Source organism: Drosophila albomicans, chromosome 2R (assembly GCF_009650485.2).
Source record: "Drosophila albomicans strain 15112-1751.03 chromosome 2R, ASM965048v2, whole genome shotgun sequence".
Classification (NCBI taxonomy): domain Eukaryota; kingdom Metazoa; phylum Arthropoda; class Insecta; order Diptera; family Drosophilidae; genus Drosophila; species Drosophila albomicans.
In genome coordinates this window covers 25,498,136-25,521,619 of record NC_047631.2, presented here as the reverse complement: position 1 = coordinate 25,521,619, position 23,484 = coordinate 25,498,136, and the positions used below count along the sequence as shown (strand labels likewise).

The following is a 23,484-nucleotide window of genomic DNA, read 5'->3' as shown; positions in this document are numbered from 1 at the left end:
TACTCGTAAAAACCAAACACATACACACAATGTCAGCGTGTGTGTGTGTGTGGTGCAAAATAAAAGTCGAGTAAACTGTAAGCGGGGCACTCATTGAAAGCGAAAAACCGAAGCGAACCGCAAGCAATTTGCATGTTTGAAACGCCATGCAACGCCAGGGCCAACCCATTCCCATAGATGTGTCTCCTCTTTCCCCACTACTCCCCCCCCCCTCAACTCTTCTTTCTGCTTCTGCTTCTTCGTCGCCCTTACACCATTCAGTCATTGGCTAAAACACGAAAGGGGCCGATCCGCCTCGAAACGTAGTCGTCGGGGCTATATCATGCACAAAACGGGGACAGCGTTAAAGTAGCCTTATCGCCAGGCCACACATCGCATCAGAGCTTCAGAGCTGCCACCATCCATCCACCCATCGGCTAGTTTCCCTCACCCTCACCCTCACGCTTCCCCTCCCCTTCCCTTCACAGCCCATCTCTGAGAATAGCTTGCAGCTCCTGCCTCAATGTGGACAGTTTGAAGCAGTTTTATTGACGTGTGTCCGGGCGTGGCCAGTGCAAGCCAACAGTAGCTGCGGCTGGCCCCAATAGAGAGCGAAGTGGAGAGAGAGGGGGATGCGGTTGTTGCGTTATAAATAAAACCCGCTCAATCCGCCCAAAGCAGCCCCAAAGCACCCCAAACCAGGAGCCAGCAACCAGCAACCAGCAAAACCCAGCGACGACCACTCGCCTCGGCTTAAATGCACTTATTTTCAACATTTTTGCCAGCGGCTGTCAGTATTTAATGGAAATTTATATATGTATGTATATAAACGAGTGTATTATTAAAGCAGCAAACACTTTGATTAAATAACCAGATAACCGTCTGCACATACACACACATACATATATGTCGATATTCATATCCATTTGCGACATAAGTCGCATCAGGCATTGTTCTATAATTCATGCCAAATCAATGCCAAAGGCAAAGCGTAATTTATCGAGCAACTTTTGCATAACTCACACACACACACACACAGCATTGCGTATGTGTAATTCTCGAGTGTATGTGTGTGTGTGTGTGTGTGTGTGCGAGACGTTTGTGTCTGCAAAATGGCAGCGGCGCCATTTTAATTTGATTTTTACCAGAGTTTTTGTAATTTTTTTTTATTTGGGAGAAATTCTGGTCGCCTTTTTTTTTTTGTCTTTTGCCAACGTCGGCGTCATTTTGTCCATGTGTGACAGTTGGTTGACCGTTTTTGGCGATTTTAGCTGATGGCTTTTGCAAAAGAGTCCACAAAAGTTGACAGTTATAAATTGAATAAATACTGCAAATTCATTGGGCCTCACTGAGCACAGCCCCATAATACATAATTGTTTGGAAACAAACTACACAAACAAAATTGGCGACCGTCAGCAGCAATTCAAAGTTTGATCTTAAATGAGATGCTTTGGATTTTAGTTGAATTTGCCAATGAAATATTTAAATAATAATAATTTTTAGGGAAACCATTCTCTTATTTCTTATTTGTGCGCAGCTAATTTAGCAGCTTAATGAACCACAATTAAAGTTAACTTTCCAGCAATAATTCTCAACTTTCACTCAGTTAACTCGCAGATTGTCCATGGGCATGCTTTCATTCATATGCATACGAGTTGTTGCTCCAGCTGTTGGCAGTATTCTAATACCCTGCAATTGGAGTATAGTAAGGTATATTCATTCCCGTTTCGTATGCAGTAAAAAGTGATAGGGTATCTGACTATTAAGACAACTCAAAAGGAAACTAGTGTATTCATTTCATGTTTTTTTTTTTGTTGCATTTTGTTTCGAGGTTTTGGTGGTTTTTTGGCACATCGTTTATTATGCCAAACGAAAAATGCAATATTTTCTGCTGCGCCGCTACGTGGCCGACAAAAATATTTACAATTTGGCAGTGCCCCTTCCCCTCTACCCCCGTCCATTCACAATCCCAATAGCCAGCCAACAACCAGCTGCTGCTGTTACTGCTGCTGCTGCAAGAAAAAAACGTAAGCGGAAGCCATAAAAGGAAGCGCCATCGAGGCAAACCGAACACCATCGCCATTGCCATCGCCATCGCCACCAACATGCAGCATGAGGCACAAGGCACCAGGCCTTGTGGCATGAGGCACCGTTGACTGTCGGCGCACTCCATAAAAAAAAACAGAGAAAAAAGAAAGAGGCCACACACCATTCGGCTAAGCTCAAAAGCGGCAACTTCAATCTTTGAATGTTTTATTTACTGCAAAATCGATATGGTTTTTTCTTTTTTTTTTTATAAGTGTGCGAGTGTCAGCTCGAAGGGATGAGGCTGCCACCACGTTGGCTTAACACACACACAAGTGCCAGCCGTAACGAGTTGCATGCAAATTCCTTTCCATTTCTGTGTCTGTTTTTTTTTTTCGTTTCATCTTTCAGAGTACTTCATTTTTTTTTTTTTTTTTGTGTGCGCAAAAGGGAGTTTTTTGCTTCGACTCTTTGACGCTTTTGGTGCTAAAATATCGTCTCAGTTCGTGGTCTGTGTCCGTGTCCGTGTCTGTGTCTTCGAAATGCGTCTCAGAGTAAATGTGTTGCAACTAGACTTTGTGACTGCGATGTCTGGGGAGACTGGGGTGAAATGTCTGTGGCAAATCACACACCACATAATTTGCCGCTGCACTGCGCACACCAATACAACAGCAAAGAAAGTGAGAGAGAGAGAGAGAATGGAATTAGTAAAGCAGCTGCTGCTGTTGTTGCTGTTGCTGTTGCTTTTGCTGCTGCGTCGCTCGTCGTCCCCAACCGCATTACGTATGCATGACGTTGGCGCTGACGCTGAAGCTGAAGCTGATGCCGACCAGTGTCTATGGCGTAAATGCTTGAACGGAATGAAAAACGTGGCAACGTGGCGCCCAGCGACTATCCCCAAAAAGCCAAAGCAGACATCGCGACAGAACTCGAAGCAGCAGCATTTTCTGTCTCTCTGTCTTTTTATCCATCATTCCCTCTCTCTCTCTCTCTCACTCTCTAACTCTGTGGCCCCATTGGCCGGTTCAATGCTGATTGCGATCGCTGGCTTTAGCCATTTGAGTTCTTTCCGTTTTGTCCCACGTTGATAATTCGAAATTTGTATTCCAATCTTCAAATTGTCTCCAAAATGGAATTGATTTTATGCAGATGAGCATGAAATTGTCTCAATGCGAGTTAACCATGTTAGTGTAAATAAATGTTGCATAGACGACAAGTTGGCACGTGACACGCCCCTCTTCCCTACTCCCTACTCTCTACACCCTCCCCTTATTGTTTAGTGCAAAGTTTGCACAAAATTTTTCTATTTTTTTAATTTAACTTTAAGCTTTTCGCACCAGAGAAAAGAGTCGAGAATTTATTACTTTTGGTCGGCGAAATCAAATCGAATTCAATTGCGATAATAGAACGCAGTCGCTGCGTAACGAAACGTTCATAAAATGTGCAAAAGAAAATCCACTTTAAATATTTGGCTAAGCAGAAATCAAACTCTTCAACCCGTCGTCACCATGGATGGAATCGGATCCAATCAAACAATGCGCCCACTTGCATTTCATTTGAATTTACAACTGTATTTGAGTGATCGAAGTAACATGCGGCCACGCCCCAACGCCCCCTCTTATAAAACCAGCAAAACGGAAATCATCGAGCAGGCCAATAAAACGACAAGAGGAGAGTGAAGGGAGCAGAGAGAGAGAGAGAGATGAGCAAATCGCATAAAAATACGCTGCGAAATTTTTGGTAAAAATTCATAGAGGAGCCGCAGCAGTCAATGGCCCAGTATGCAAACATGGCCAAAAAATATATTTCAAAATTTGAAGCGAGCAAGCTGATGATGATGATGATGGAGATGATGAAAGTGCTGGGCTCTGTGAGATGAATGCTGACTGTTGAATAGAAAACGAGGAAACGAGCTAGTGTGTGTGTGTGTGTGTCTGTGGCAATGCAATAACAAAATTGGCCAAAGGAAATTGAAGTACAGCCACAATTCATTGACTTAGTGATGGATTTTGACTTTGCAGTTTACTTCCGGCGCCCTTCTCCTCCCTCTCCTTCTCCTCCCTCTCCATGCTTTGGCCCTGAGAGTACGCGATATTATCGGTTTACATTTGTTTGCAATGCTGAGTAATTTGTGTTTACTGCTGATGTGTTTAGCATGCAGGCAGCTGCTATATATATGCTATGTATATAGCATACGAGCTGAAAATTATAGCATGTGTCTATACAAAAGGGACAAAGGAGAGAGAAAGAGAGGAGACTGTTATGTGAGTGCGATGAAGTATCGATAAAGTGCCTTTAAGTGGCCAGGAAATTGCAAATTGCTGGTTTAGTTAGGAGACGAGTGAGACACTGCTTTCGATATGTGTATGTTTATATGCCTGTCTCTGCCTTGAAGCCATTTCTAATGATAGTTTAGTTTACAAAAATAAATATTGACTGAAGCGATAAGAGCTCGAAGCTATAAGAGTTACGAGCCTTGGCCAATAAGAGTTTTGCAATCGTTGCCAATTTATTTGTTGTCCATTCAGACTAGAGAAGAGCGAGCTGGCTGATAACTTCGCACTGGCAATTGCATTTCTCTGCCGTCACAGAAAATCTCATGCATAAGTTTTCATCTTATTTACTCGAAAAGCCAAAGTCGTGCCAAACTGCAATAGCAACCGCATCGGCAACGGCATCAGCACGATCTCGAATTTCTCTATAAATCATCTATGCAATTTTAATTCAAACACAAAAGAATTTCAACCGCACATGCCGCACAATACGTACATAATCCAACACACACACATAGAGAGAGAGAAAGAGAGTGAAAGAGAACGGTATAGACATGGGGGCATTGTTAGCATAAATCAATTGTTAAAGCCAAAATAGCGACAACCCTCACACCCAACCGCCCCCTGCTAATGCGCTCAACGCGCCCTCAAGATACACAGAGGAAGAGAGAGAGAGAGAGAGAGCTAGAGATGAAGAAGAGACTGAGACAGAGAGAGAGAGAGAGGGAGAAGAAGTGTGGCATGAGATGTTGCCCCCTTGAGAGTCGAGGCCAAAAGCTACTCGAAGCATGGGCCAAAGGCTTGGGAATAAAGCCAAAATATGTAGTCTAAATAACCGCATTTGTGTATGTGTGTGTGTGTGTGCATATCTCTTTCGATGCGTATGTGTGTGTGAAATATTTTGTTTAACGTTTATAGTTTTATGCACTTAAGATACGAAAATATTTTTTGGAAATTTATTTTCGAGCTTGCAGCCAATGCAAAGCAAGAGCCAAAGCCAAAGCTAAAGCTAAAGTAAAAGCAAACGCAAAAACTTTTGCCAATATTTGTAAAAAAGATATTGATTGGCCTTAGCTGCATGAAGCAAGCAACCAACACACACACACACATACACATGTGTACGTACTGCTTATGCACATAAATTTATCCTTTCAATAAGACATGCAGGTTTCCTGGTCTGCGTTTGCTTTTGCCACCACCCAACATCACTGCTCAATTCTTTGGGCAAACACAGTCTGCAACTGTCTGTGTGTGTGTGTGTGTATTGTGCGTGTCTGTGTGTGTGTGTGTATGCCCTCGACACGTACCCCATTCCGCTTGCTGCTTGCTGCTTGCCACACACTCCAGTTGACTGCTGCATAAGTAAACGTCAGCGGATAAATTGCCACAGTTGTTGCCGCAGAGTCGTAGACGTAGTCAAATTTTTGAGTTTTTCGTGCATGATAACAACTATGGCAACAGTTTGAGAGCCATTGAAGCGAAGTGGCATTCACACACATACAAACCGACTCACACTTATAAACACACAAACAAATATACATATATGAATGTATATATAGACGACATTCGGATTTATTTCTCGAGCATTGCCAAAGGTTATGTTTGTTTTATGCTAAATGTTCAAACATATTATTGCAACACGATGCTCAAGCGTGTACTTACCCAAATTTTCGTATTTGCTTGACTCTCTCTTTCTCTTTCTCTCTGCAAAGTTGCAAGTTGTCGTTGTCGTTGTTGTTGTCGTGATTGTTGTTGTTGTTGTGTCTGCTGCATGTTGAAATATTCAAACAAAAATGTTATGAAAATATGAACTGATGCTTATCGATTGTGAAATATGATCAAGTTGGGGGTTGCTGCCTTGTGTGGAGGGAGAATTGCATGCAATATAACCAACACACACACACACTCAGACAGACTTGTACACACACACTTATATACCTTGCAACATGGTCTTGCATACATTTGCATGGCGTTTAATTTGTTGGCACAATCAAAGCCCAGCCAAAAAGGGAGGCTGCAATATTTGTGTGCAAGCGCTGCTAACAGACATGTGTCTGTGTGTTGATGTGTGTGTGTTGGTGTGTGTGTTTTCATATCGTGTTCATTTGTTTTGTTTACGTGGCAGAGCGCAGAGTGCAGGCAGAGAGCAGCGAACCAAACCAAACCAAACCGACAACCCAAACTCTAAAATCAAACTCAAATGCCAATCCCAAACCCCGAAATTTCATGGCCCGAAGCAATTGCAGCCGAAATTCCTTTGGTAGCTAATAAATATTAAAGTTTAATTAAATATGCTTTTCCCCAATATTTATGTGCGTATCGATTACAGTGCTTTACTCCTCCTCTTTTTCCCTCACTCACTTTGGCTGTAGCAATGCAATTTCGCTGTTGGTCAGCGCCATAAATTGCAACCTTGAAGCTTGAAAGCTAAAGCCCAAGCCAAAGGCCATTAAAATACTTTTCTTCTTTCCATTTATTTTTTTTTAAACATGGCCTGAAGAGGGAAACAGAGCTGAGCAGAGGTGTGGGCTTAGCTTGGGCTAAACTAAAACTCATATTAAAAATTGACTTTTATCGTGATTTACAATCAAGTTGGCCTTTTTTAAATGCCGCGGTCGACATGCGGGTTGCCCTCCGTTAATGTTGTTGTTGTTGGTGCTTTTGTTGGTGTTGCGGTTGAAGCGAGCGACTCCCACACACACATACACTCATCAGTGGTGGGCTGGGCTGGAATATTTCTTCGTGGCTTAAGCAAGACGGCGGCACAATATTTAAAGCCCATACTCCACAGGCCAGCTTGGCCAGCAAGCTGCAAGCTGCTGTTGCTGCTGCTGCTGCTGCTGCTGAGTGAAGCCAAAACGTCCGACACGTGGTCTAACACTTTGTGTGTGCGGTATTTGCAGCTGGAAAATCCTTTTTAGTTGCCACGCCCAGCGCATAAGCTGCTTGCTGTCGTTCTTAAGGAGCAGCTTTTACAATTCAGCTGGCTTTTCCATCTACACGTTTCTATATAGAAATCCCATTCCCAAACACGTTTCTTTTCGATTTCTGGTTCTTTTTTTTTTATTCCATTCGCTTCATATTTCTGCACATGCAATTTCTTTTTTCCCTTCTCCGTTTTGGCAAAGGACATCCATTCGACTTTTAGCTTTCCGCATTCGACTTTCGACATTTACTTGGGCCAACCAACGTTCACTCTTCATTTTATGGGATTTTCCTCAGCTACTTCTACTGCCTTTGTGTTTGTTGGTCTTTTGGGTCAACATTAAAAGATAATTTTAAATGGCTTAAATAAATTAAATCGAGTATCCCATTTGTGTGGCACTTTTCGAATTAAGCACTATCTTAATTATGTCTATATATATAATGTAAACACGATAATAAATTGCTTCCCTTTTCGCCTGTCATTTGTCATTCGCAGAGACTGTCGAGTTGTGCGCGATCCACAGACGCTGAAATCAAAGGGTTATGGATTCGTGAGCTTTGTCAAGAAATCGGTGAGTATTCAGAGAAAAAGAGAGAGAGAGAGAGTGGAAGCAAGACAGGTGCGGCAACCTACTTCATCAAAAAGTGTTCTGTTCGACTGACTGTTAAGCAGTTGGCATATCAAAAAGCAGCCCCTGGGAGAAAATCGTTACCCTCTTAAAACAGCATCAACTCCCCTTGAATTTGAGAGTCACGCACGCACAGTTGGGCGCAGATGCAACAAATCTCACGGCCAAGTTAAGAAGAGAACCGAAAACATTTACACATCATATTCAATATGTTTAAACCGCAAGTGATAAGGGTACAAATAACTCACACTCAAAATTGAGTGGGAGTCTCCATGTGTGTGTATGTGTGTGTGTGGCTTTAAGGTTTGTGGGTTCTGTTTTGTGTCTGTTGTGATTGAATTTCATGTGCTTAATAGGTAGAAAATGCGAGAAAGCCGAGAGTTGACGCATAGTCGGGGATCAAACGCAATGCGTGTCAGGCAGTCAAGCAGAAAAAATGCGCAAGCTTAGCTGGAGACAGCCAGAATACAGAGAAAGAGAGAGAGAGGCAGAAAGAGGAGATTCTGAAAGCGACAGAGATATGTTTGGCAAAATCAAAGCGAAAAGTCAAAAGTGAAATCAAAGCTCAAGTCAAGACATTCAGCTGTGAGCTGTTATTAAAGCCAAGGGCCATACAAGTCAATTAAGCAGAAAACGTTGAAAATTGTTAATTAAATTTTAATGCTAATATCAATATTTTCACACACACACACACACACACAAAATGAGACAGATAGAGATGGCTGACAGCCAGCAACGGCCATGGCTCGTCCACAGTCAGGCAGATGCTGTCATTCAAATGGTTAAGCTAAAGCCATAAGTCTCTTAGCTTTTGCCAAGCGTTGTTGTTGCTGCTGTTGCTGCTGATGCTGAATTACAACGAATTTGAGTGCAATGCGGCGTATACGCAATTTGGTTTGCGGCTGGCGTGTCAAAAGCATCACCAAGCTCTAACTAGTTAACTTTTTATGCTGCACCGATGCTCGAGGTTCGCATCGGGAAGAGAAGGGAGCGAGGCGGAGCAAGCGACAAATTTTCGAACTTTCTCGATTAGTTTCGATGCATTGCAAAGGCAAATGAAAGAAAAACAAACGCGCTCCAAATAGCAAACTCAAATATTTCAAATTAAGTTTCTCGACATGAGTTTTGCGCACAAACACAGACAGACACACACACACAGACAGACACACATACAGATGTATAACCGACTCATATGCGGCACACTAAGCCGTTTGCCACGCCCTCCTCTTGCGTCTGCCTCCGCCTCTGTCGCTTGCAGCTGATTTAATGCAAATTTTATTTATGCGAAAAGTTTTATTAAATTTTTGTGCAAAGTTTATATATTTTCTGTGGTTTTGCGGAAATTGAAAAGTTATTTTTCGAATGGCTTACTGCTCACACACGCACACACACGTACTGTCTGTGTGTGCATTTCGATTGCAACTGCAAACGGAAAAGGAAGAAACATTTTCTTCATTCAGCACTTCCGCCTGCGCATGAATATTTTGCCAATCGCCCGAGCTTTGCATAATACGTAACTGAAGCACAAGCTGAAGCTTTAGCTGTAGTTGATGCTGAGGCAGCCTTCAAATATTTAGCGCAAATTGTTTGGCAACATGCTTTAAATAAACACCAACAAGAGCAACAACAACAACAGCAACAACGACAACAAGTGCTGCCAAACACTGACGATGTACACAAATTGCCATAATTTAATAACCATCAGCGGCAGCAACCAACGCAGACGTCGAGACGGCGAGGCGTGAGCACTGTCAGGACACTCTCTGCCTGGCTGCCTGCGTGTCATTAGCATCATAAATCACAACAACAACAACAAGTAGTAGCGAAAAAAAAAACAACAGCAAAGAGAAGCCCAACAAATTCCCGCAAACATTAAGCGCAATAAACATGTCGATGCAGGAGAGACAGAAGCTGCCTTCAGGTCTGCTTCTGTGTGGGAACTGCTCGAAAATGCTAATGGCTGACAAGGCTGGCGGCATCAGTTATTGTCGCACACATAACATTAACATATTATTGCACGCCAATGCGGCAAATGCGGCAAACACACGCGCGCTTAACGGGGCGTATGAGCAACAGCTCAACTCAACGACTGTTGCGCGCGTGTGTGTGTGTGTGTGTTCCCTGCATCTTAAGTGGACGCTGACTTACAACTTCAACTACGCGTATTTACGCACACATTTAATGCAACTGCAACGTTCTTAGAGGGAGAAAATACGTCAGTCTCAGACAGTCTTCCTCTCCACACAATGCGCTTTTGCTTGAATTTTATTTAAAAAAAGAAATTGCAAGCGAATTTCGACAATGTGTGCAGCGAACAAGATATAATGCCACCTAACGCCCATCGTCCCCCTGTTAATAATGCAGCCAGTCACACGATGTGCACTGCTGGGGGGCATCCAACTCGGTTCAGTTTCTTTTCATCAAATGCTTCTGCAGTTCATTGTTGCATTATTATCGTGTTGCTGTTGCTGTTGTTGTTGTTGTCGCTTCTGTCATTGGCATTGTCACGACGTACAATGACTGCGGTTAACCCAATGTTTCGCTGCTGTTGCCTTGCGGTTCACTGCAATTGAAGTGCATTTTCCCCATGTGTTGCCATCAATATTCAAAAGGTTATGACTCTAAATATCAGCGAAGCTTAGTTAAGAATTTCACACTTATTTAAAGCGCTTATCAAATGACAATGAACAGTTGTCGCTTTAAAGGGAAGTTCATCAAGTGAATACTTAAGAATATACTTGATTGTATTTTTCTTCATCAGTTAAAGTTGAATATTCAATAGTTTAAATAATAACAAGTAAAAGAGTGTTATCTATTTGGAGTAGAATACTCATTATGTTTAATGGCAGCAGATAATAGAAATATATTTATACTTCTATCAAACATTTATTTAATTTGTGTCAAGTCAATGTCAAGTCTTTCTTATAAGATAATTTGTTTCATTTTAAATAGCAGTAAAAAATCGACTTCTCAATTTTTCTTCTCCACTTTTCCTAAAATATATTTTATTCAATTTTCAAGTCAAAGTGTTGCTCTTTAAAGTTAAAGTTATTTATTCGATTTTTTTGTGAAAAAAGCTAATTTCAAACAAAAAGTAAAACGCTTAAGTTGTGTGTAATAAATTTGCTGAAGCGAACAGAACTTGCGTTATAAATATAAATGGCCAGGACATTCATTTTATGTTTTCCATAATAATTCAGAAACTAGTGATTTGAAGCCTGAAACTGCCTACACACGCATAAGCCAACCGACCGACCTACTGGACACATGGACACACATGACCAGCAGGCAGGAACAAGCTGACCCTCGGGGGTAGCAACTATAAAAAAAAATAAATGGAGAATGGGGAACCAAAAAATCGAAATGAAAAATAAAGAAGATGAAGAGGGAGCGAGCACGAGCGAGAGGGGAGTGAGGGAAAAATGGCATACACAAATAAATCCCATGGAATTATGTCTTGACAAAAGTGCGCTCTTGCGTGAAATACTGATTTCTGGCAAACGTCGACGCCGACGCCGACGTCGACGCCGATGCTGAAGCCCAACTTCAGCCATGTTCGAAAATGTTCTGATGTGTGACCAGCAGGCAATGGTCAAAAATCGAAAAACGTATTTTTTTTTTTTTGCTTTTGCTTCTGGTCTAAATACAGAATGAAAACTGTTTTTGCCATTGGGCTTCAAATTGTATACGCACACACACATACATCAATATCTGTTTGATGCTTTAGAATGCGACAAATGGGACAGCATTTCAAGTGTGTAAACGATTTGCCACTTGAGTTATTCTATAAATATCAAGAAATCATCAGAAATGTCCAGCCAAAGCGCAAAGAGAGCTGCTGGAGACTTGTTGTGGTTATACTTGTATTTGGTGACTTTAATGTTCGACTTTTGTTAATGGTGGCAGCTTAAAGCCCTCAACGAACTGTGAGCTGACGAGCTGACGCTCTGACGCTTATCTAAATAGCCACGTTAATGAATCTGACCGAAGAACAACGCAAAACCGGCTTAGGAGCCCGACTGGTCAAACCTTTTAGTCTGATGATGTGCGGATATAGAAGATGGGACTGTGAGAGAGCAGCGGCAGGAATAACGGTTGGCCAGCACTAAATACTATGCTCTGCTATGTGTCTGTTACCTTTTTTTCTCAAGACAAAACGGTTGCCATGAACAAAACAAAAAAAGAAATGAGGAAACGAAAAGGCAACACAAGAAAAGGCAACAAATTCTTATTTTCTTGGAGTGTATTTGTGCGGGGATTATCCCCTTTTTGTGTTTGACTTTGCCTTTTTTCACCTTTTGCCGTTACGAGTTCTTCTTCGTGTTTGTGGCCCCTTTTTTTATTCCTCTCGTTTTTGGCACAAACCATTTCCTTATTGTTTTAATAAACATTTAAAATGTCTTGCTCCCAACTTATGTACGTTGTGTACACAAAATGTCAGCCACAACCAGCACAAGGCCCGCCCATTTGTGGCAGTCGACTAAGTGGGGCGGGCAGTGGGGGGAGGAAGAGTTGGTTGGGGTGGATAGCAAGATCCAGATGAAAAGTATGACAAAACCCTTTTAAACCACTTAAAAATTCTTCAACTTACTTTGCTTTTCTTCATTCGCTTAATGAAGGTATTTCGCCTTTTTGGTTTTGTTTCTTGAGCTGTTCCGAAGCGAAACTTTTTGTGACTTTCCCTTCGCTCCCGTTCGTCCCCATCAGCATCAGCATCATGCTCATCCGTGACCCCATCTCGTCCAACAACAACCCCCATTGTCTTCGTGGCATCGTGCAGTCGCTTGGCAGTTTCATTTCCTTGGCCCTGGCCATGCGGGGGCATTAAAGGATTCACCGCTTATCAAGTAATCAATATTTACAAAAGAGGCGGCATACAACAGCAACAACGAAAGCAAAAGCAAAAGTTGCACCAAGCAATGACTTACAACAAGTTGAACATCAAATTGAATTTAGACAACATTTTTCAGTTTAAATGCTGTAATGCTTACGCTTTGCCTTGTCCAGCGAACCAGAAACTTTTCTTTTTTCGGGGCGGCCGTCATGTTCTTGGAAATTAATTAACTTATCCGAATGCGGAAGTTGTCGTCTATTAAAATTAACTTATGCGTCGCAAAACTGGAACTTGGCATTTATGAAATTTATTTTCCGTTATTTTTTTATTAAAGCTTGTCGTCGAATCGTGATTAAGCTGACAACCAGCAGGTTCGACGCGCACTTAAATAGAATTTAATTAATTTAGAGGGAGGCGCCCATAAGTAGGCAACGCTTTTTGTCAAGCCAAAGAACTTGCTTGGTTATTGTTATGGTTATCGTTTGTGTTTGTGGCAAGTATTAGTTGTCACAACCGCAGCAGGCCGCAAAACAGGCAAACGTTCTCGTCTCCGAAAAACTTTTCCAGCTATTAGCTGCAAATTTGCCATACACAATTAATTAATTTCGCCTGGCCACAACAGCATCAGCAGCAGCAACAAATCGACTGACATCTTAACCGTACCAACAAAATTGCCTGTGAGCCAAATGGCCATGCCCAAAAACTGTCTACACAAAGCCAAAACCATTCTGTTGTTATTTCAGCTTCATGTTTATCCCAGAAACTTTGCAATTAGTTTTAGACATTTTTTGAGACAACAAACATGGCTGCTGTTGCTAGATATTGTTGTTGTTGTTGCTGTTGCTGTTGTCGAAGTAGACTTGGACTTGGAGTTGGACTGTTGATGGCGGGACTTTCATAAATAGTTTTAGCAAGTTGTTCGCCATGAGATTGGGTGTCGTGTTGTGGTATTTAACAGACACTTGAGCTAGATGAATTGCCAAATTACTTGAAGGTTCTTGAACTGTGTGCGAAGTTATGACAGCCAATGAGGCATTTAAATGAGAGACACTTGTCCACTCCATCTCTCGATCTCTCTCTCTTTTTAAGTCATAAATATTCCATGAGAATTGTCGCATACAACTTTAAGCACTTGCTTTCGTAGCATTTCCACTCCGGCTTCTGTCTTACTTCGTTTTGCAGCTTAACAGTTCATGTTCTGCAAATGTTTTCTAAGCAATTTACCACCAAAATGATTGATAAACTTTGGCCAACCAGCGAGAGACTTGCAGCAAAAACCTGAAAGAAGTGTTTGGGGCAGCCAAAAGCAAAGACAAGTTTTTGGCTGAAAAGTTCGTTGCATTAGCCATTGGCCAAAAGTTCACTTTGACATGACCGTTTGTTGAGACAATTTTGCGTTGACACATTGCAATTGCAATTGGCAAAAGAGAAAAGCGCATTTGAGTTTGCTGCACTTGAGTTGCGGCCACATTTATAGCAAATTAAATATTGCATGTGGCAGCTTTAAAAGTTGCCAGGCGCCACACGGCTCGACGCGACTCGACTCGGCTCGGCTGATAAATAAATGTAAAATATTTAAATAGCTTTCTGATGCCCCGAGGGCGAGTAGGGCCGACAGTTAGCTTGCTGCTGTTGTTGTTGTCGTTGTTGTCGGAGTTGTTGTTGCGCACATTGCTTGCCTGCCCGCAAGGATCTGGCAGTTGTTGCAGTGTCGCAATCAACGATGCGTATCGGTTAAAAAATGTAAAATTTATAGTTTATGCAAATATGAAAAATGCAACTGGCAATGCATAAAAATGCGCACGCACGCAAACTGCGTGACTTAACCAAGGCAAGCACACACACACACGCACACACATATACGCTATGCACACACACAATACATGCACTCATACACACACTCAATTTAAATTATGGACAAAGTTACGCGACAGTTGCTTGGTTTATCGCTGGGGGCAGCCACTCAATTGTTGACTTTTGTTCAAGCGTTTAAATTAAAGGGGGAGCAGAAAAAGAAAACAACAACCAAAAACGAAAATGAAAACCAACGCAACGCTGTGGCCCGTAAGGACATTGAAATACCCTTTGACAATATTTCAGCATAAGTAAATAAATGCCACGTTTGCTGCTCGAATAAATTACAACTACTCAACACACATACACACACACACATAGAGTGAGGTTCTCGTACTTCAACCGCAGATTGAATAAGTTCCCTCCAACTGACATAGAGTATACGCCCGGTCGGCAGCAGTTTGGACAGCGGTGCCGCTGATTTCGCGCATTGCCTCAAACGTGGCCTCCATGTAAAAATGTTTTGCGAAAAAAGCTAAAAATACACCAATACCTGTGGCAGGCTGCACCTAGTTACAACCGTCCGAAACGTGCCAAGGAACTGCATTATGGCACTGCTCCTTGGCTGTGTGACTTAGTCTTCGGTGTGCCGCAACTAAATTGCTGTGCAACGCCCATGCCACACACACATAGTGAGTGCACCTGACTGCATGCAAGTTGCAATCATTGTTGAGTATGAATCACGTTTGATACGCACGAAATACCTTTTTAGCGAAATTGAAATTATAATTTGTGGCTGCCCTTGTAAATGCAGAAACTACACAACTTCCAACGCCAATTGTGGCAAAGAGAATCAAAGAGCGACCAAGTTGCTCTCTCCCAAGCTCAGGCGAAAGGAGCAACTTTTGCGCGACAGCAGCAATTGTTTTTTCTTCAACACTTTCACGACTTTCGCGTTGCTTTGTTGATGTTGTTTTTTTTCGGGAGACGAGAAACGGGCGACGGTTGGGTTGTATCTTCTGTAAGCCGCAAGCGGTAAGCGGCTTAAGCGGCTAGACAAACCATTTCAAATGGCGCTGAGCTTTTAGCTAATTGCCTCACCATTTAATTTTGGGCTATTTGCAGGAAGCGGAAACCGCCATCACAGCCATGAACGGACAATGGCTTGGCTCACGTTCGATACGCACAAACTGGGCCACACGAAAACCGCCGGCCACCAAGGCAGACAGTAAGTATTCCACTTCGCACTCAATCAATAAACAAATTTCGAGTCGTGAACTGATTTCATTTACTTGTGTGACACTCGCAGTGAATGTCAAGCCGTTGACCTTTGATGAGGTGTACAATCAGAGCAGCCCCACAAACTGCACCGTCTACTGCGGCGGCATCAACGGTGCTCTCTCTGGCTTCCTCAACGAGGACATCTTGCAGAAGACATTCTCGCCCTATGGCACAATACAGGAGATTCGTGTGTTCAAGGACAAGGGCTATGCATTTGTGCGGTAAGTAGTAAAGCGGAGTTGCCACATTGTGTATACGTAATGTGTTATATAAATATTGCGTATACGCTACGAATGAAGCACACTAAATTTAGAATTGTGCATTCGTCACGTTAATCGCAAAGAAGTATGCATATTAAAAAAACAAATATTAAAATGTAGTCGAAATTGAGGGAAATAGATCTGTTATTACGTATACGTAACGCATATATGAGCGCTTCGTTTTTTTATTGTGTATACTGTCTGTTAATCAGACATTACGTATACGTAGCGTATATTTTTTAGCGTTATAAAATTTTGTTGCGTATACTTAATGTGGATCTTAGCTGAACACATTGCGTATACATATTGTCTTTCAAAAACATTCCGAATAAGTTACGATTGCAGCTTAGTAATTTTACAATTCGTCACTTTAAGAGAGAAGTGTATTCATTTTATTTAAATTGTCCTAATGATATATTACGTATACGTAAGGTTTGCTGTTGATGATCATTTTATTTAAAGTGGATACTTTGCTTTGATCAGACATTACGTATACGCAACATATATACACATTGACCACATTGCGTATACGTTTAATGAAATTCTTAGATTCATTAAGCATACGTCTAGTGAACCTAGTGAACAGTGCAATTTTGCGTAGTTTCTAGAATGACCTGAATATGAACAATGTAAAACATGGCAACCACGTCTCATTGATCGCATTTTACATTAGCCGAGCAACAAATACGCAAACAAAGATCAAAGTAAAAGTTGCATCAAGCAGTACTAAAAGTGAAAAGCGGCTACTTGTACCACATTAACCCATTGTTTCCGCACCATTTTGATTTTGTTAGCAAACTGTTGTGTATTGTGGCCTGTGGCTGCCACCTTTTTGGTGGTGCGACCCTCTTCAGTCTGCAGTTCTGCTTTCAGCTTTCCGCTTGTAGTCGTTGTTGTTGTGGTTGTTGTTGTCGCTGCAATTGAGTGCACGCCATTTCAATGTGCCTCCATTCAGCTTCGGGTATGCCGCACCGTTAATAAATCAACTACACTTTTGCACTCAACAACAGCAGCAGCAACAACAACAATAGGCAAATTTAAGGCAACAAAACAATGAAACGCAATAACAGGAACGACGACGCTGCCTATGGCAAAAATGAGCAAGAGAGAGAGAGGGGAGAAAAAAAAAGGAAAATGCAAACAAACAAGGCAAAAACGATAGTGAAAAAGGGTGTAGAGACAGGCCGGCAAACGTGTGCTCGTATGCAGCAGCGAAAGGCTTGTGAAGGGTTGTGGAGCAAGCGAGCAAGCGAACAGATCGCAGCTGCCGCCACGAATGCTGATAGGATTTTAATGGCAGCGGTTTTGCCCTCCCGGCGAGATGCAGGGCTTAAAAACTCCAACCCAAAACGCAATGCAGTCGCCGGTTCCAGGTTCATGTGCGCCTTTTGTCCGCTGCCCAAAACTCATTTCTGTATTAAACGAGGGAGAGTGAAACTGAGAGACAGCGAAAGGAAGAGAGAGAGGAGGAGAGGAAGAGAGGGAGCAAAAGAACCGCATTGGCATTGTTTGGCGTTTTGTAACATAATGAGCTTGGGGACTACAAGTAGTCTCTGCTGGCGGCAGTTGCTGCTGCTGCCTTTGCTGCATTTATATCCAAGCCGAACCACAACAACAACAGCAACAGCAAGAACAACAGCAACAACCCCAAGCCCAACTCTCAACTAACAGCTACAAGTACAATAAGAGCCAAACAATTCCACAGACGCTTGTACCACTTTTACGCTTTGTTCTGCTAACACAACTCGTTGTTGTTGTTCTTGTTGTTGAGTGGTTGTTGCTGCAGGTTAAATGGAAATTTAAGCAGGTCAATCTGCAATCTGCAGCATGCCATGTGCGCTCAGCAATCTGCAGTTAGTCTAGGCGCTCCCCCAGCGAATTAGTTTGCCTTAACTTAACACTCTGCTAAACTTGTACGTTCTCTCTCTCTCTCTCTGTTTGTCTTTGTCTTTTGTAGATTCTCCACTAAAGAGGCTGCCACACATGCCATCGTGGCGGTCAATAATACGGAAATTAACCAGCAACCGGTGAAGTGTGCGTGGGGCAAAGAGAGCGGCGATCCAAATCATATGTCGGCCATAGCGGGCCAAGCACTGGCACAAGGCTTTCCATTTGGCTCAGCCGCAGCTGCGGCCGCTGCAGCCGCTGCCTATGGGCAGCAAGTGGCCGGCTACTGGTATCCACCGGCACCAACATATCCCACAGCGGCACCGGCTAGCGCCTTACAGCCGGGCCAGTTTCTGCAGGGCATGCAGGGCTTTACCTACGGTCAATTTGCGGGCTATCAGCAGGCCAGCTACATGGGGTAAGCATTCAAGCAGTAGCATCGATTGTGCTTATCTCTGCACAATTCTTATACACAACAATCTCTCCCACTTTTGCACTTAGCATGGGCGTTCAGTTGCCGGGCACTTGGCAGAGTGTGCCGCCACAGCCGCAGTTAACCAGCGCTGCGGCCGCTGCAGCGCCACAGATCACACAGAGCGTGGGCGGTGCATTGCCTCAGGCAGCTGGCGTTGTGGCCTATCCTATGCAACAGTTTCAGGTTAGTCCGCAGGTGAGTTGAGCAGGCGTAGACTACACTGCGTATACTTGATGCCTGACGATGGTTCTTCATGCGTCTCTTTACAGCTGGCGGAGGACGAATGGTTGGCGCCCAGTTTGCTGGTGTAGCTGCCATGAGCGGTGGCCATGTATCCCACCCAACAACAACAACAACAACACCAACAGCAGCAGCAGCAGCAACAGCAGCAGCCACAACAACAGCAAGAGCAACAGCCTGGCGTAGGCAGCGATTATGTGAAGGAGCCACGTTACCAGCTACAGCAGCAACCACAGCATCATCACCTGCAACAGCAACAACAACAACAACAACTCCACCACCACCAACACCAACAACAGCAACAGCCATATGAGTTGCAGCAACAACAACAACAGCAGCAACAAGCGCATTATGCCCCACAGCTGCATTATACGCAGCCACATTGGATGCATCAGCAGGTAGCCAACAACGAGCAGCAACTTCAACTGCAACTTCAGGCGCAGCAACAGCCAAGTCAAGTCTATGGCATGCCGGAATTGTACAAAGATTGAAGTGACAACTGATTGATGGAGCGGGGAAGAGAGAGAGAGCCGGTTAGTTTATAAGCAAAGGATCACAAGTGAAAGGCAGACAGAATAAGTAAGCAGACCAGATATAGAAGCAGACATAGAACAGCATGAAATATGGTATATGAAATATGATATTAAATAAATGCCCATTAACTAAATATCCACATTTGTTGACGGCTAACTTAGTTCTAAGTATTAAATGGCAAGCAACAACAACAACAACAACAAGAGCAGCAGCAGCAACAATAAAGCCAAATGTGCAATAGCTAATAACCATAAAAAATACAAAAGAAAAAAACCCAAAAAAAAAAAAAACAATTAAAGCAAAAACCAAACCGATAACGATAATTAAATAAAATATAGTATTTATGTATGTGTGTTATTTGTGTCTATTTTCGCAGACCCTCAGCCAAGAAGGATATGAGATGGGATCAGAAAGAATCGTAGAGTAGTGCACATATATTGAAGGTGTACCTAACAGATTGGGTGCTAACAATTTGCTTCGGATTTTACTCGTATAGTTGTCTAACCTTAGTGATTAGAAAGAAGATGCGGAAAGAAAATTAGATCAGAATTCACTGACTGAAAATTAAAACCTTTGATTTCAATTGAAACTTCCTTGAATCTTTTTTACTTTTCTGAGTCCGCAGCTGCAAATGCTGCTTCATCAATGGATGTGCCTAACTTAAGGTGTAGTTTATTAAATGGCAAATCAATTTGGCCAAATGCTTCGATCAGTTAATCCCCAATAAAACAGAAACTAAAACAAAATATTTGTTGATTTTTAAATATCGAGCAAAGGAACCAAAAACAAATTGAGTCAGAGACAAAATTAAAAAAAATAAAATGGAAAAGAAGAGAAATGAAATCAATGAAAAATACACGTAAAATACCTATAAATAATTAAATGTAAACACAAGTCATAAACGTAGAAAATTTGCACATAGGTAAACATAGTGATAAAGCAACAGAAACCAAAACAAAACCAGAACGAAATTGAAAATAAATATGAAGAAAACAAAAACGAAAAACAACAAACAAAAAAAAAATATATATATATATAATTAATTAAATGTATGTACTTAGATGTACCCATGACTAGCTACAATTAAGCAGCACTTTAATATGGAGGACATAATATATATAAATATATATTTATTTGAGGGGTAACAAACACATATAGAAACTTATTAATGTATCTGTGTAATGTAAATGTGAACAAATCTATAAGTAAACAAATTGATGACGACGAAAACGAGCTGAATGAGGCAAACAAAAAATAAAAATAGTGAAATATTTAGATGAAAGGAGATGTGAACGAAGTGAAAATTCTTATAAGCAGCGTCCATGACGTCATCTGCAACGTGTAGCAAAAGCAAATTACAAACTTTAGTCAATGTTTAGTTAAGATTGTAATTGTAACTATAAAACCAAAAACTATATATACTAAATGTTAACAAAACACAATTATTTATGGTATTTACAAGGAGGCAAAACCAAAAAGCAAAACAAACAAAACCAACAAAAAAGAATCATCAAAATTGTAAACTATTTTTTACAACAAAGAAATGAAACAGAAACAAACAAAAACAAAAAGCTAAATTGATAGAAAAGAAAATGTAACCAAAATTAGAACACTTTGTATTGGATGTGGTAAAACAAAAAAAAAAAAACAAAAAACAAAATGGATGCCACGATAAGGTGCGTCTAATTTCTATAAGTTGTGATTTTATGCGATGAGAGTAAACGATGCTATTGACAAAGTAAACTGATTTATTTTTTAAAACTTGGCAAAACGCGTTTTTTTGAGAGCCAACGGCGAAATTGTGTGCAACATTGTATGCATAACTTTACATATATATACAAATCTATATATACTTATATACATACAAGTACATAAATATAAAAAAAAACAAAAACAGAAAATAAAAATATATATACTAAATGTTATTTGAGCAAACAAGAACAAAACTGTCTGCTAACCCAAAAGGAAAATCAGAGCAAAAAGCTATGCATAATTTTAAAACAAAACAAACCAAAAAAAAATCAACAAAAAACGATACATACATAAAATATAATAATACAGAAAAAATACAATTTATTGTAGCTGAAACATATGTACTATGTTAAAAAATATTGTGGCCAGACGACGTTAGAGAGTGTGGTAACAACCGCTAGAAAAAGGATAGCATAGAGAGTGAAAGGGAGAGGGAGAAATACTTATAATACGATTACCAATAATATAATATGGAAAATATACTTATGTATTTAGCATAACTATGTTTAATTATGTATACATAGTTACAGTTTAAGCTAAATGCAGATACATATAAAAAAAAAAACAATAAATGATTCAATGTTGTGTATGTACATATATATATATATATAAATATATATTATAAAAATAGAAAATGCATATAATTAAAGAGCGTCTATGAATGTAAACACACACACAAAAAATACATTCACAATTACACGAACAAACACCACAACAAATGAATAAAAATTTAAATGTAAAAAAAAAATACCACAGATTAAACAAAGCTGGACAAAACATCAGAATATGTTTAAAAAAGTGAAACAAAAGCAACAACAACAAAAAACAAATTATAAAAGAGCAAAGCCAGCTAACACACACACACACACACTCATAGAACTACGTAATTGCATTTGAATTAGCAGCAGTAAAAATAGAAAGAGTAAACCCAATACACCCTCGACACTCGACACTCGGAGAGACACAAAGGATTACGAACATCGTGCAAGCAGAATGGCATAATTATGTTAAGAGCCTATCAAAGCCTATAAAATCCAATCAAATCGTTCAAACGACGCCCACTCAACACACTCACACAGACACACAGACTTACATACACGCAGAACTGCACTCAGGTGTGCAGGTAAACACGTTAATACATGCATAGAAAAGTGCGGAAAAGCAGGAGAGAAATAATCAAATAAAATGGAAAAATGTTAATCAAAAATAAAACCAAAAAAAAAAAAAATACTATGCAGTTTTCTTCTTTTTGCAATTGCATTGGGGAAGTGGAGGGTAAGTGTTTGTAATGAACATTGCGCTGAAAACTAGGCAACGTTTTTTTTCCATTGCAGCTGATGTACGTTTTTGATTACAGCGAGAATTGATTCTGAGTTGTTGGAGTGATTATTGTGAACTTACAGGAATAATAATCACCAGTTTAGCATGATTTCTAGCGTAAGCAAACTGTTGCTGGAAAACGGAGCACAGATAAGCCAGACTTTAAGTTGCCTTGAGTAAAGTGCCTATATTTCTATATGTGTGCTCATGTCGCATTTCCACTTGACTCGATTTACCGGCACTGCAGTTGCAACGCCTGCAATAAGAGAAGGCAAAACTACAACTGTCGCATGCTGGTCACGTCTGTTGCTCTCTCTCCCCGTCTCTTCTCCCCTCTTGGTGTGTGTGTGTGTGTTTCAAGTGCACCTTTCAACTCGATTGTAGCAACAAAAAACTTCAGTGACATTGCGCATCATTGCACAACGGCAGCACAAACTGTACAATTTCAATATTTTACTGCATTTTGCACTTTGGGGTCGCTGCTGTCACTTTTGCCATCGCCATCGCCATCGTCATTGCAAACCTGTTTAATATGCGCGCCTCGAAACGACACAGTTAAAAACTCCAAAAACCAAGCTGAATGTGCAAACACCAACAATGCATAAACATAAAATGCATATGTTACTCATACGACCAGTTGGCATTTGCTTCAAATTGCAGTGCATTCGCATTACAAATGCAAGAAATTAATAAAAAAAGTTTTAGTATCTGCAAAAGTATTCTAAAATTATTCAAAATTTCACAACATTAATGACTGCAAGCAAGATTCTTAATTAAATCAAAATCTCTGTCTTTGCGCTCTGCTTGCAGCAAAAAAAAGTTCTTATTAAGCCAATTTTCAGTTTTTGCAGTTTAATATGCTCACAAATAAGCTTATATTTTTGCCAAGAGCAGAGCATTTTTAGTGGATAATATTTTATACTTTGCAGCAATAAAAAAAACTAAACTTATAAAATTTGACTGCTTTTGCTTTGTTTTGTTTTACCTCCATTCCATTCCATTCCTTTACTTGTTCTTCTCTTTTTTAGCATTAAAAAGCACGTCAAAAGGCCAACTACAAAAGTGCACCTAAGCTTCTTTATATATTTTAAAATGTGAAACAACAAAATAGCAATAATAAAAGTGAACAGCAGCGACTCAACTGCCAGATACCCAGCAAGCAATGCGAGTTCAGTAAAATAGGAAATATAATAATAGCAAATTCAAAATTTCGTATTTATTTTATTTTCGTGTAAACAACTCTTATCAGCAATTGCGTAGAGGGTATTCAAAATCA

At 40.8% G+C, this 23,484-nt stretch overlaps 1 protein-coding gene across 3 annotated transcripts in view; it reads left to right on the top strand.

The window, feature by feature from the left end:
* LOC117574018 (nucleolysin TIAR) overlaps positions 1-18,774 on the top strand; it is an 87,754-nt gene extending 68,980 nt beyond the window's left edge. Inside the window, exons 3-8 of one of the 3 annotated variants that reach the window (XM_034257606.2) lie at positions 7,699-7,774; positions 15,585-15,687; positions 15,769-15,961; positions 17,958-18,305; positions 18,389-18,557; positions 18,632-18,774. In XM_034257606.2, coding sequence (XP_034113497.2) covers positions 7,699-7,774; positions 15,585-15,687; positions 15,769-15,961; positions 17,958-18,305; positions 18,389-18,557; positions 18,632-18,673 — 931 coding nt within the window. In that variant the 3' untranslated portion in view covers positions 18,674-18,774. Of the gene's footprint in view, positions 1-7,698; positions 7,775-15,584; positions 15,962-17,957; positions 18,306-18,388; positions 18,558-18,631 lie in introns of all 3 variants that reach the window. The other 2 variants (XM_052006767.1, XM_052006766.1) reach the window with 2 other exon arrangements.
* Positions 18,775-23,484: the final 4,710 nt, after the last annotated feature.